Source organism: Oryx dammah, unplaced genomic scaffold, assembly GCF_014754425.2.
Source record: "Oryx dammah isolate SB20612 unplaced genomic scaffold, SCBI_Odam_1.1 HiC_scaffold_26, whole genome shotgun sequence".
Taxonomy (NCBI): Eukaryota; Metazoa; Chordata; class Mammalia; order Artiodactyla; family Bovidae; genus Oryx; species Oryx dammah.
In genome coordinates this window covers 18954147-18968874 of record NW_024070210.1, presented here as the reverse complement: position 1 = coordinate 18968874, position 14728 = coordinate 18954147, and the positions used below count along the sequence as shown (strand labels likewise).

Below are 14728 nucleotides of genomic sequence, written 5' to 3'. Positions count from 1 at the left end.
CAGGAGGTGGGCACTTTATTCTCTGGAGAAATTGAATCTCATTAGCTCAGAACTCAGACACGTCACATCACAAAGGGCAAGCTGAAAGCAAGAGAATTACTGAGTGAGTTGCATACAAGCTATGGGACCCCGACTCCTCCCATGCCTTGCTCTCACGAGCCAGATGTAGATGCCCATAGGCAAGAGACTGCTAACTATAACACGCAGGCCAAATCCATTCCACTCCACTCCCTGTGTTTGCAAATAAAGTTTTATTGGAACACAGTCACACACATTTATTCATGAATTATCTGTGGCTGCTTTTGTGCCATAATAGGAGAGCCAAGTAGTTGCAACAGACACCATCTGCCAAGCCTAAAATATTAACTATTTCGGTCTTGCAGAACAAGTTTATCTACCACTACTTTGGGTTTCTCTGGTGGCTCAGAGGTAAAGAATCTGCCTGCCAGTGTAAGAGGCTCAGGTTTGATCCCTGGGTTGCGAAGATGCCTTGGAATAGGAAATGGCAACCTGCTCCAATACTCTTGCCTGGAAAATTCGATGGACAGAGGAGCCTAGTGGGCTACAGTCTAGGGGGATGCAAAGAGTCGGACACGACTGAACGGCTGAACACACAATATCCCCAGAAACCTAAGAAGATATTTCATTCATAAAATAAGCACTAGATACCACGATAAACAAGAGTGAACTCTGGAAATGTAAGAAAGTGATAGTCCATTGTGGAAAAAATAAAGAATATTTCAGAAGAACCAATAGACAAGAAGACAAGAGAACAAAAAAATAGAGAAAATTTAGAAATATTGGATTATCAATTCCAACATTTAATTTAAAAGAATTACAAAAAGAGAAAACCAAGGAGATGAAGGTTATGAAATTACCAAAGAAATACCATGAGATTTCTGGGAAATATATATATGTGTGTGTATATATATATATATATTTTTTTTTTTTTTTTTAACCTATTGATTGCCCACTGTGCACAGTGAATAAAAACTACCAGCAAGGGTCATGGAGAAATTTGAAAGCACATAGCAAAGAGGGAGAAGGCAATAGCAACCCACTCCAGTGTTCTTGCCTGGAGAATCCCAGGGACAGAGGATCCTGGTGGGCTGCCACCTATGGGGTTGCACGGAGTCGGACACGACTGAAGTGACTTAGCAGCAGCAGCAGCATAGCAATAAAGAGACGACTCTAAGCTTCCAGAGAGAAAAGAAACCAAACAAAAGAACAAAAATTACAATGGATTCAGACTTCTCAATAGTACCATAACAAACTGGATATCAAAAGAAATGGAGCAATGCCTTCAAAATTCTGAAAGAAAAATGATTTTTAACTCAGGGTTCTATATCCAGCACTGTGAGTGAAGTATGAAGTAGAAGCATTTTTAGGCCTGCAAAGACTCAAAATATTTAGCTCTTGTGTATCCTTTCTTAGGAAACTGCTAAAGGATGTGCTTCAGCACAACCAGGGAGTAAAACCAATAGGCAGGCATGGAATCCAGGAAACCAGGGCGCCAACAGAAGTGAAGGAAGGCCCAAGATGATGGCTTTGCATCAAGCCTATAGAACAAATGGTTCAGAATAGAACAAAAGGACTCAAGACTTTGGGGAGAGGGCCTCCAGGAGACAGAGAGATAGAACTGATTGATTATCTGATGTGCTGTGGGAAAGTATTGCTAGGTGTTTTTACAGATTTGTTAGAACACTTAAAAAATGTAATACACTACTGAGCCCAGCAGCAAACAATTATTATATAGTTTAATAACATGAACACTGACCACTGATATAATAAAAGTGTTCTATTTGGAGGATCACAGGAGGCAATGATGGAGGGAGTTGGGGATTGGTAAGTAGAAAGTTAATCTTTGTTTTAAATTATAATCAAAAGCAGGTATGAAAACATATAATTTAGGAATATCCAGGTAAATGCTACAAATAAATAAATAAATAAAGACAGAAAGTAAGTGCCTCTGTGAGAAGGGATAGGAGAAAAAACATTGCTATTGCTTTTTGTACAGGAAAGTGTTTAGCACTATTTTATCATTTTAACTACATGAACTCTAAAAAAATGAAATTCTATTTTAAAGGATTGTGACTTTTAAAATTATAACTGTAAAAACTGAGTTACTTTTTGGGGAAATCCTTTAAATAGGTTAACTCCTTTTGGTCTGCCAGGACTTAAAAGGCTTTATAGTAAAGCAATCCTCCAGCTGGGAAGGAATACTGGGCTGGCAGCCTTGAAAAACTGTAGCATCCGCTATGCGCCCCAGATGCCCTGAGATCTGCAGTCTCCGTGGGAGGGTGATACACAGGCAGGTTTGGATCAGTGTATCAGTAAAGCTAGCATAACCAGGAAGGGATGCACCAAGATCCAGGGAAAGAGTTAGGTGGGAAAAAGATATAAAATGCATGTGTATACCATGACTGCAATAATGCAGAAACAATACGTCCATCATGGGGGGAGAACAAGGGCAAATGAAGACAGTTTGAGTTGTCAGAAGTGGGAGTGGAGGTAATTTTTTTTCCTTTTAACTTGGAATTATATGAAGACTGATATGATGTTTGTGTTAAACAGAATGCCTTTTGTTATAGGATATCGGTGGTATTCTTTGCTCTGCTTTCCTCCTGCAGCTTAATTGCTTACACGGAACAGTACGTGGAATATGACCCTTTGATTACACCAGCTGAGCCGTCCAATCCCTGGATCAGTGATGATATCACTTTATGGGACATAGAGATGAGGTAAAAAAAAAAAAATGTTTTAATGTTTGGAAGTGGGAGGAGGAGCACAGTGCATGCGATCATGAGATTATTATTATACCCTATCTTAATTTGACTCTTTTTATCAATAGAACAGAAACTCCTCCTGTAACCAGCCAAATGATTTCCTTGCCCAAGGCTTCTACCTCTTTATAGCATTGTGTGTGGATCCTTTTTGGCTTCCCTCTGACCTCTCTCTGACCCTATGGATGTTAGGATAACTGGGACAGTCCGTCACAATTGCTAGTTCTGACTGCTGGAGGGCAAGAATCTGTGGATCATTTGCTTTTCATACATTAGCAACAACAACAATAATAGCTAGCATTTACTCTATACTTGGTCTCTACTGAGTATCTTCCAATGAGTCACCACAACAGGTAGACATTATTCTCAGAATTGAACAGATGGAAAACAGGAGTTAATGGACTTGGTCGAGGTCACACAGCAAGAAGTGGTAGAATTAGGATTAAAACCCAGGCTGCTGCTGCTGCTGCTAAACCACTTCAGTCGTGTCCGACTCTGTGCGACCCCATAGACGGCAGCTCACCAGGCTCCCCCGTCCCTGGGCAGAGGGCCCCAGAGCTGTGGTCTTCATCTCTCTGCTCTTCTGGAGTAGCAGGCACAATGGTTCCATTCAGAAGTTCCTTGTGGATGAGAGAAAAGTGAAAGTGTTAGTTTCTGAGTCTGACTCTTTGTGACCCCATGGACTGTAGCCCTCCAAGCTCCTCTGTCCATGGAATTCTCCAGGCAAGAATACTGGAGTGGGTTGCCATTTCCTTCTCCAGGGGATCTTCCCGACTGCAGGGATCGACCCTAGGTTCCTGCATTGCAGGAGGATTCTTTACTGTCTGAGCCACCAGGGAAGCCCATACAGATGAGAGAAGCTAGTATGTTCAGTTCAGTTCAGTTCAGTTGCTCAGTCGTGTCCAACTCTCTGCGACCCCATGAATTGCAGCATGCCAGGCCTCCCTGTCCATCACCAACTCCCGGAGTTCACTCAGACTCACATCATCGAGTCAGTGACGCCATCCAGCCATCTCATCCTCTGTCGTCCCCTTCTCCTCCTGCCCCCAATCCCTCCCAGCATCAGAGTCTTTTCCAATGAGTCAACTCTTTGCATGAGGTGACCAAAGTACTGGAGTTTCAGCTTTAGCATCATTCCTTCCAAAGAAATCCCAGGGCCGATCTTCAGAATGGACTGGTTGGATCTCCTTGAATTCCAAGGGACTCTCAAGAGTCTTCTCCAACACCACAGTTCAAATGCATAAATTCTTCGGCGCTCAGCCTTCTTCACAGTCCAACTCTCACATCCATACATGACTACTGGAAAAACCATAGCCTTGACTAGACGGACCTTAGTCGGCAAAGTAATATCTCTGCTTTTGAATATGCTATCTAGGTTGGTCATAACTTTCCTTCCAAGGAGTAAACATCTTTTAATTTCATGGCTACAGTCACCATCTGCAGTGATTTTGGAGCCCAAAAAAATAGTCTGCCACTGTTTCCACTGTTTCCCCATCTATTTGCCATGAAGTGATGGGCCCAGATGCCATGATCTTCGTTTTCTGAATGTTGAGCTTTAGGCCAACTTTTTCACTCTCCTCTTTCACTCTCATCAAGAGGCTTTTTAGTTCCTCTTCACTTTCTGTCATAAGGGTTGTATCATCTGCATATCTGAGGTTATTGATATTTCTCCCAGCAATCTTGATTCCAGCTTGTGTTTCTTCTAGTCCAGCGTTTCTCATGATGTACTCTGCATATAAGTTAAATCAGCAGGGTGACAGTATACAGCCTTGGCGTACTCTTTTTCCTATTTGGAACCAGTCTGTTGTTCCATGTCCAGTTCTAACTGTTGCTTCCTGACCTGCATACAGATTTCTCAAGAGGCAGGTCAGGTGGTCTGCTATTACTTAATAGCTGAGCAACTAAAGCCCAGGGGGTCTTAGACCACATTGGAGATTACAGAGGATGCATCCTCTGCCCCTTGGCTAGACAATTCTTTATTTTGTTCTTCATTTCTTTGTATCTCTCTCATTCACTTTCACCCTTGTCTTTTTTTCTGACTTCTTTTCTTAAGATGGAAACCTTGTAAAAAGGAATAGAAGTCACAAATGCTCATTATAAAATGTTCAAACTGTCTTTGTGTGTGTGCATGCTCAGTTGCTTCAGTCGTGTCTGACTCTTTGCAGCCCCATGGAGTATAGCCCACCAGGCTCCTCTGTCCATGGGATTCTCCCAGGGGAACTTCCCAACCCAGGGATTGAACCTGCATCTCATGTCTCCTGCATGAGCAGGTGGGTTCTTTACCACTAAGCACCACCTGGGAAGCCCTTCAAACTGTTTAAACGTATATAAGAAAACTCTCTCTTGCTCCACCCCAATCTCACTTTCCAGAAAGAGCCTTTGTTGACAGTTTAATGCCATGGTTCCCAAACTGCACCCAAGCACTCTGGGCTGCTGCAGGGAACTCACAGGATTCCCTGGAGGCATTCTAAATCGTTAAGGAAAACACTGACGTTCGACCTATGTCAGATACTGTATAAACGACTAGCTTAAGGTAGTTCCCTGTTTTCAACATTAGATCACATTATATTCCTTTCAGTGATGCCGTATCTTTGCAAATCCGGGTGTTCAGGGCAGTTGCTGTGATAAAAAGCAATTACTGGGCAAAAATCAACAGGGAATAGGAAATGAAGGTGGCGGGGTTGAGAAGATGTGCAGTGCTCCACAGCACATGTGTGCTCATTTAGGAATAAAGGAAACATACTATATTTTCTTCCAATTTATATATATTTCAAATAACTTTGAAACAACTTAAAAACAACCCAAGCATTATCAATCTTTTTCGTCTTTGCCAATCTGACAGATTAAAATAAACATCTCATTTTGCTTATATTTTTTGTTAAAATACTTGGGAATCTATTCTTATGATTACTAGATACTCATTTTTCTTTGGTGGCTTGCCTGTTTTTTCGTGTTCTTTGCCATTTTTCTAGCAATGTGTTTTGCCCTGGACGTGGGGATAGAAAGCAGTCACATTTACTCAGATCACATAGTTAACATTCTTCCCAGCTGTTTGTTTTCTGAATCTAATATTTCTCCCTGTTTCTTTTTCTCTTCCTTGAGTTTTACTTTATTAGTCAAGTTTTGTGTTAGCTTTCTTACCCTAGTTCTAGGCTAGTCATGTGTGTGTGTGTGTTAAGTCACATCAGTTGCGTCCAACTCTTTGTAACCCTATGAACTGTAGTCTGCCAGGCTCCTCTGTCCATGGAATTTCCCAGGCAAGAATACTGGAGTGGGTTGCCATTTCCTCCTCCAAGGGATCTTCCTGACCCAGGGACTGAACCCGTGTCTCTTATGTCTCCTGCATTAGTCAGGCGGGTTCTTTACCACTAGTGCCGCCTGGGAAGCCCCATGTAAGAAAGGCAACTTCTTTTTAATTATTTCTGACATGCCCTTGGTAGTCCCTTTGATCTGATCCAAGAACTTAAATCTTTCTTTAACTTGCTTCTCTTCTCTCTCTCTCCCTCTCCTTTATTGCTATTCTTTTCTCCATTCTACCCTCTCTTTTCAAGAAATCCTTTTGTAGGAACTCTGGCCATCTGGGGTGTAGTAGCACTATCTCTTATCTTTTCTCTATTAAAAATTCCACCTCTTAGTCTTTTTATTCTATATTCAAGAATAGAATCTCTTGAGTTACTCTTCAGAGTCACCAGTCTCAATGGTATCCATTCTGTGATTTTATACTTGAGTTTTTCTTTTCCTACTGAGTGCTGGGAGGGGTAGTGAACACTTGTGCTTTTAATTTCTAAGAATTTATAATATTCTTGGACTGCTTTTTCTTCGCAGCCTGGCTCTGTTCTAGTGATGTTTATCCTCTTGAATTGCCCTGAGGATGGAATTCAGATTTTTTTCATATCTCCCCTCTATTTCTGCCACTTAGTTTATTTCACAGGGCATCATTGATCAGAGAATCATTGTTTCTGTTCATTGTGTCATTACCCCAATCACTGTTCAGAGCAGATCAGTCCTTTCAGACAATTTGAGGTACTACTGGTTTTCATAAGTGAAGGTCTTGGCTTTCACCTTTCACTATATATTAGAACCACCTGGAGAGCTTGTTTTAAAAAAGAGCAGTGCCTAGTCCCCTCTCCAGGTCAGTTAAGTAATCATTTCTGGCAGTGGCACACTGTTTGTTTGTTTAATCTTATGCTAATTACAGGCCTGATCTGGAAGCCCAGCCTTTCCTTGGCCTAATGTTCCCGCAGCCAGGCGCACCACTCTGGTTTGGGCCTGACAGGTTTAAGTCATTCAGTGTCCTCTCCACGGTGCACCCCAAGAAGGACACTCTTCTCCCATCTGTTGAGGGATCTTAGGGGGACACAGAGAGATCTGCAGAAACCAGTGAGCAGCAGGAGGAAACCTCAGCATCTTTGGAAGTCTCCCTGCCTTGCTGAGATGTCTTCTCATCCATATTAGCTCTACCAGCCCTAGATTACACAGGCACCACCCTCTGGCTTTACTTCCCATGTGAGAAGCTGGCCAGAAAATGTCCCCCTTTTATTTAGAGACCCTCTCGGCCCTGGGAACCCGTGTCTCATATTTCTGAGTTCCTCCCCTATGCGCCCCCATTCAGTACCTAGCAGCTGTCCCTACTTCCAGTCCTGCTGCTCAGGGCTTGGGATTTTCCCAGGCTTCTGCTGGCAACACCCAGTTATCTAATTCCCAGATGGCCCCACTGGAAGCCTAGGTGGTCCACGGTCAGCACCTGCTTCCTAAGTTCCCAAAGTTCCTCAACATTTATCCTCTGCTGGTAGGAAATTTATTTGCCTCTTACACTCTATGTTTTACTTTATTTTTGATATTTCACTGGACTCCAGATTCTTATCTGTTCGCTCCTCCTGGACCGCTCTCACACACCCTCACATGGCTGGCTTCCCTTTTCATTCAAGCCTCACTCAGCATTGGTGTCTTTTTCTCAGAAAAGTCTTCGGTGACCACTTACTCTGTAGTGGCCACCCCACATCCATGCAGTCTTCCTAGATCACATCCTCCCCCTGGATCTCTTTCCAAATAAGACTTACAGTTATTTTAGCACCTAGACCTGTGTCTGGCATGTAGTAGGTACTCAGAAAGTATAGGTGGGATGGAGGGTGAATGGAGAAGTGACCATTTTATCTGCAATGCTGTTGGCATTTGGGAAAGGAAGAGCAGTTAAGTGTGTGAATTTAACTCACCTTGATGACATTGGGATTTCCTCCTTCTTTCTTGAAATTCAGCAAAAAAAAAAAAAAAAAGGCAAAAAGCATGATAGTTTGGGAAGATGGTAGCCACCTGGCCTGTTGGTTTATTCAAACGTATCAGCACTTTGTCCCCAAGGGACTCACTGCTCCCACAGCTAGGTTCTGACTCTGTTTTTACAGCTCAGGCTTCTACTGTAATCATAACATCTGACCTAACACCTACAGCGTTCTGTTCATCTTCAAGCTAGTTATGCAGATACAAGGGAGAATGAAGAGAAGCTGTGAGGCCTCCTTTCTTCTCCCAGCAGGACATTCCCACCCAGTCAGATGCTGGCAGTGATTGGGAAACTGCCTCTGGTGCTACAGAGTCAGGGATCAGCGCCAACATGCTTGTTCAGTCTAGAGATCACACAGCCTTTGTGCGTGAAACAAGGGCTGAATGTGACCAGCAAAATAATCAAAGGTCATCTTTTTCCCGGTTTCAGTTTAATTTAGTTTAACCAATAAAGAGTATTGAGACCTACTATGTGCTATCTTCTAAGTAAGAAAGTCTCTCAAGATACCCACGTAGCAAGGTGAATAACATGCTGTCTTACCTCCTGGCTCCAGGATTCCTCCTTTTTGGCAAAGGACATTAATGTCACTTGGGGCACAGAGTCAGGGCCTAAGAGCAGGAGTATCGGCAGAGACTCAACAACAAGTGGAGAGGTTGTACCCCATAAGAAAATGAGATGAATGTACTTTTAGTCCCCAAGAGGGGAGACCTCAGGGCCGTGAAAAGTGAGGGTGGAGAGAGGAGCAGAGAGACAAGAGAGAGCAAGCCTCCGTTCAGAGCCATGAAAACCCCTAGTGCTGAGGTGTCCGAGGACTTTTCAAAGTGGGAATGCTGAATATGTGATTTCTAAATTGTCTGCTGCTGGATGGCGCAATCTTCTCAAGACCCTTCTCAAGACCCTCCAATTTCAGTAAAGGCTTCTACCCTCTCAAACACTTCATATGAAATTGGTTTTTGGTGAAGATGGTGAAGTTGTATGGAAGAGTCCAGGCAGCATGGGAGACCATAGGGGTCACTTGGGACTTCATGTTCATCTGAGGTGGGCTGTGATTTCTCCTGGGCGTGAGTAAATGGGTACAGACTCTTTCCAATGCCCAGGGCAGAGGTCATCACAGATAACGTCTGGATTCTACAGAGTTGAATATACTGTCTCAGCCATGTAGGGTTTATAGACAAACCAGTCAAAGAAAACAACAGGGATTAATAGAATAATTGGCAGGATGAAGCAGGATGTAGCATAGACAGTAAGAAGTTGTGCTTTAATCCTCTCTCCTTCTCAGACAAACTATTAGATCTAGAAATCCAAGAATGAGAAAAGGAATGTTCAGAGGGCAATACAAGACTGCCTCTTTAAAGGATATACCTGAAGTCTATTCAGTGAAAATTCCGAGAATTTAAATTTAGATAAAGAAGATAGTGATTGCCAGAGCTCATCACTGAGAAAGAATCAGCCCCAAATTGCCAGATCTCAGTTGAAGAGAGCTCTGTCATCTGAGGGCTTTCCTGATAGCTTAGTTGGTAAAGAACCTGCCTGCAATGCAGGAGACCCCAGTTCAATTCCTGGGTCAGGAAGATCCGCTGGAGAAGAGATAGGCTACCCACTCCAGTATTCTTGGGCTTTCCTTGTGGCTCAGCTGATAAAGAATCCGCCTGCAGTGTGGGAGACCTGGGTTTGATCCCTGTGTTGGGAAGATCCCATTGAGAAGGGAAAGGCTACCCACTCCAGTATTCTGGCCTGGAGAATTCCATGGACTGTATAGTCCATGGAGTTCCAAAGACTGAGGTCGCACTCACATGACTGAGTGACTTTCACTTCACTTCATTCCACTCCACTGTCATCTGAATACCACCAGGAAAGTGTCCCTGGGAAGAGGCCATCAGCCAGATAGTAGCTCTAACAAGAACCTGCCATTGCCTGCAGGATTGGGGGTTCATGATTTGCCCTCACCACATGGTATTGGTTTGACTTTCTGCTGAGCAACAGGCACATGAGCAAAGAGCTACAAGGAACCCGGCTCATCCTACTTAGTCAAAGGCATCCACTCCCAACTAGCCCAATGTGCTGAGGGGCAGAGACCATCACTGAGCTACTCAGCAAGTTTGATAGAACTGTAAATCCATGGTATTAGTCAATCTCCCTCCCTATGGTAGTCAGTCTCCATATGTGGCCCCATCAGTGCTATCTCCTTTGTATGCAGGCACTGCTTCTTCTATGGGAAGGGGACACCTCCCTCACTTTTCATCCAGGCTGGCCTTGATGTCTTATTTAACCAACAGAGTATGGCAGGAGTAATATTCTGGGAACAGATCATAAAACAGCTCTTGGTCATTTGAGACATTTGCTCCTAAGACATTCTTTCTTAAAAACCTGTTGGCTATGAGAAACCCAAGCGATCAGGGAAATCATGGAGGTTGAGAGCATTGGCTGAGCTTCTGGCCAAAATCAGCATCATCTGCTATGTGATAAGTCATCTTTGATGTCCAACCCAGTCCACCCTTCAGATGACACCACCCCCAGCTACTATCCATCTACAACTCTTGAGAGACCCGAAGTGAGAACCTCCCAGCTGAGCCCAGTCAACCCATGGGACGTTGAGAGAGAAGAGTAAATTGTTGTTTCAAGCCAATGAGTTTGAAGATGGTTTGTTCCACAGTAACAAACAACAGGACCACTCCTTGTTGAAGTATTAGGACCCTCAGGTTTTCTTCGGGCATTAAGTAATATTGTGATTGTTCCTTCAATAACCTTGGTCTTGAGATGGACTCATTGGTTAGTCACTCTTTAAGGAACAATCCTTTGTTTCATAATTTTTCCAGTAACTCGAAACCTTTTGAAGATAGCTGGATGTTCTTATAGATAGATGCTTATTCTGAATCTGGCTCTATTGTTCTCGATTTGGGAGAACAGCTGGAATGAAAGACGGACTCCCTGGGAGAGCCACCTGTCTTGGCTATGTTAATTTGGGCTGCTCAGTGGGAGGCAGGAATTTGGTGAGAAGCAATGGGCACAAAAGAGAAACTAGAGTTAGAAAAAGACATCCAGCTAGCAATTAGAAATATAAGGACACATCAATGTCAATATAAGGACACATCACCCACATAACTGTACACATTTTCTTACTGATTTCCCTTTAGTGTTAAACACTTGCTGTGTGAAAAGCACTATGATAAATACAAAGATGTGGTCTCTGCCCTCAGAGAGCTCACAAGATAGCTGCAAAGACAGTGACATAAACCCTTTAAAAGTTATGTGATGGTATAAAACCATAATTAGAGATATGTCATGAGAAAGCCTTACTATACAATGGATGAAAATAGAGGGGCTGTGTGTTCCATGGATTATCTGAGTGAGACCAAGGGAAAGTTATTGTACTAGTCACCTGGGGATGGATATCCAGAGATAACTTTTCAGAATTATTTTATAACCACAGAGACCATTCCATGGTAGCAACATGTTCACATCTGATCTTAAACCTTCAAAAGGATGGTGCTTGGAAATAACCAAGAGGTACAAGAAAGACATGTATAGAAAAGTTGTATCCAAGAAGCTTTTAATAGGATAGATCCAATGACCAGATTATTAGAAGAAAAAGAGCAGATGTAGGGTGTCCAGACACAGAAATAAGATTGTGAATAATGAGTAATTGAAGGAACCCAGATGTACTAGGCTGAATAGTGTCACCTAAAAACTCAAGTCCTTCCCAGAATCTCAGATTGTGACTTTATTTGGAAACAGGACCATTAAAGATGCAATTAGTTAAGATGAGGTCAACCTGGGGTAGAGTAAGCTCTTAATCCAGTATGTCGCTCCTGTTGTTTAGTTGCTAAGAGTTGTGTCCAACTCTTTTTCAACCCCATGGACTGTAGATCGCCAGGCTCCTCTGTCCATGGAATTCCCCAGGCAAGAATATTGGAGTGAGTTGCCATTTTCTTCTATAGGGGATCTTCCTGACCCAGGGATTGAACCTGTGTTGACTGCCTTGGCAGGCGAATTCTTTACCACTGAGCCACCAGGGAAGTCCAATCCAATATGACTGATGTCTTTATAAGGAGAGAAAACAGAAACACTGGCACATACAGAGTAAAGGCTGTGTGAAAAACCAGATACAGAGGCAGAATACCATGTGATGGCAGAGGCAGAGAATGGAGTAATGCATGAGCAGGCCATGGATGCCAAGGATTTCTGGCAGCATCAGAAGCTAAGAGGAAGGCATGGACCAGGTTTTCCTCTAGAGCCTTCAGAGGGAGTGTGGCCCAGTTAACGCCTTATTTCAGATTTCTAGCCTCTAGAACTGTGAGAGAATACATTTCTATTTTAAGCCATCCAGTTTGGTGGTATGTTGGCCAACTAGGAAACCGCCACACCAGGGTAGCCTGTCTCTCCAAAACTCCTTGTTTCTGCTGAAGGCTGAGCTTGCAGCTTTCTGTATATCCAGACATCTGTCCTATGCCTCTGGTTCTGCATCTAGAGACACCCCTGGCTCTCTGGCTCACCCCCAAAATGGCCCTTATCCTCCACCACCCTTGCCCCTGCCACCACCAAGGAACCTGGTGGAATGAATACGGACTCACTGCTTGCAAACCAGAAAGTAGTGACACCGGCGGTAGACGTGTGTCTATAACACAGTCATGACAAAGACTGAGCAGCTTTCCACACCTGGCTCTCTGGGCACAGCCACTGATTGGGGTACAGCTGCCATCAACACCATCCCCAAGAGCCCTGCAACCTTGGTGGCCATCCCAGGCCACAGCATGACCCTGGCAAAAGCAGATGCGTTCCTGCAGCTCGGTGGGGCTTCCATTTGTTGCTCGCCCCAACCCCAGGGTGGGGATTGTTCCTCTGTCCATGGGGATTCTCCAGGCAAGAATACTAGAGTGGGATGCCATGCCCTCCATGACAGTGAAACTACATACTTCGTTATTTGGCTCTCCAGAGATAAACCTTCACCACCCTAGAATTTAACATCATGCTTTTGACTTTTGTTGAAAGTATTTAGTTCATGGACACATGCTGTTGTCTTTCCACTCAAGTGGTGGACCAGCAGTGGAATCTTAGCCCCACCTCAGACACACAGAATTGGAATTCCCAGCTTAACAAGATCCCTGAGTGATTTAAGTGCACATTAAACTCTGAGAAGTTTGCATGTTATGAAAAAACTCAAATGAACTTTTTGGCAACCCAATAGCTGTATGTAAAAGTTTCCTGCACTTTTTTTTTTAAAAATAAAGGTATCAGAAATATCATTCATTGTTTCAATGCTCCTTATGTAAAGACTTGTGAGACAATTCCTCTTATAATTCAATACTAGAGCAAAAGTTGTCTTTACTGACAAACTTACATATTACCTCTTTCAAATGTTGAGAGTGGTGCAATCCATTCAAATCTCTTTTTATCTTGGCTCCAAGGAAGCTCTAAAAAATTTTTTTGTTCACTGGCAGTAGTTCCCCTAGCCTAGGTTTTTTGGTATAATAACCATCCCCTACTAAGACTTATCATCACTTGTTTTTATTACTATTCTTTCCTATATTTGGGTTTCCCTGGTGGCTCGGTGGTAAAGAATCCACCTGCCAGTACAGGAGACATAGGTTCGATCTCTGGGTTGGGAAGATCCCCTGAAGGAGGAAATGGCAACCCACTCCAGTATCCTTGCCTGAGAAATCTCATGGACAGTGGAACCTAGTGAGCTATAGTCCATGGGATCACAAAAGAGTTGGACATGATATAGCAACTAAATGACAACAACCAAGATTTACCGTCACTTGTTCTTATTATTATACTTGCCTATGTTTAACGGTTTGGGGATTTTGCTATTGTTGTTTTGGTTTTGTAATTGTGTGTTCCTATAAACCTCTGATTCTTTTTGGACCTAAATTAAATATTAATAAATCAATGGATATCAAAAAAGGGAGGAAAATAAATATTGATAGACCAATGTGTCTCAGAGTTTAATGTGCACTAAATCACCCAGGGATCTTGCTAAGCTGTGGATTTCAATTCCACGGTCAGATGGGTCCTGAGATGCTACTGCTGGTCCATAGACTACCACTTGAGTGAGAGATAGCAGTATATAGCTCATGAACTAGAAACCTATTGCTGCTTAAAGAAGTCAGAGGAGTAAATACAGCAAAGGAACTGTAAATGGAAAGACAGAAGCAGAAGGAAATATCTTCATCTTCCAACACCAAATGAATAAGACCAACTCTCTGTCCCCCGTCCCTACACTGTGGTTGGAGAGAGTCCCGTGGATGTGAGGCAGCACGGCAGAGCTGAGAGCTGTGTTCTGGAACCACGCTGTCTGGACTTGAGCCTCAACTTCCTAGTGGGTCTTTGGGTAAATTGTCACCAGGCCTCAGCTTCCCTATCTGCAAAATGGGGGTGGTGTTAGTACATTTTTCAGAGTAGTTTCAAGGACTCAGTGAGTTAACAGATGTGAAGGCTGGGAACGATGCCTAGACCATTGTAGACACTGTGCAGGTGGTGGTTAAATCAATGAATGGATGCAACATTCTGCTTCTAAGCACCTGTATGGGGTTTATCCTGGATGAGCTGGCATATTTCTGATCAGTTGAACATCACTTGGTTCTAAACTGGACTCTGTTTTTCCCCTGGGAATTGAGGAAGGGGCAGGAGGTGGGGGCAGCATCTTTGATGAAAGATCAGATTCACAAAG

General features: G+C 43.3%; 1 protein-coding gene across 5 annotated transcripts in view; it reads left to right on the top strand.

Moving 5' to 3' along the window:
* RGS6 (regulator of G protein signaling 6) overlaps nt 1–14728 on the top strand; it is a 617420-nt gene that overhangs the window by 544226 nt on the left and 58466 nt on the right. For 4 of the 5 annotated variants that reach the window (XM_040226156.1, XM_040226152.1, XM_040226154.1 and 1 more), the window contains exon 13: nt 2631–2741. The exons of the other annotated variant lie outside the window; for it this stretch is intronic. In XM_040226156.1, coding sequence (XP_040082090.1) covers nt 2631–2741 — 111 coding nt within the window. The remainder of the gene's footprint in view (nt 1–2630; nt 2742–14728) is intronic. 5 annotated transcript variants of the gene reach the window in all.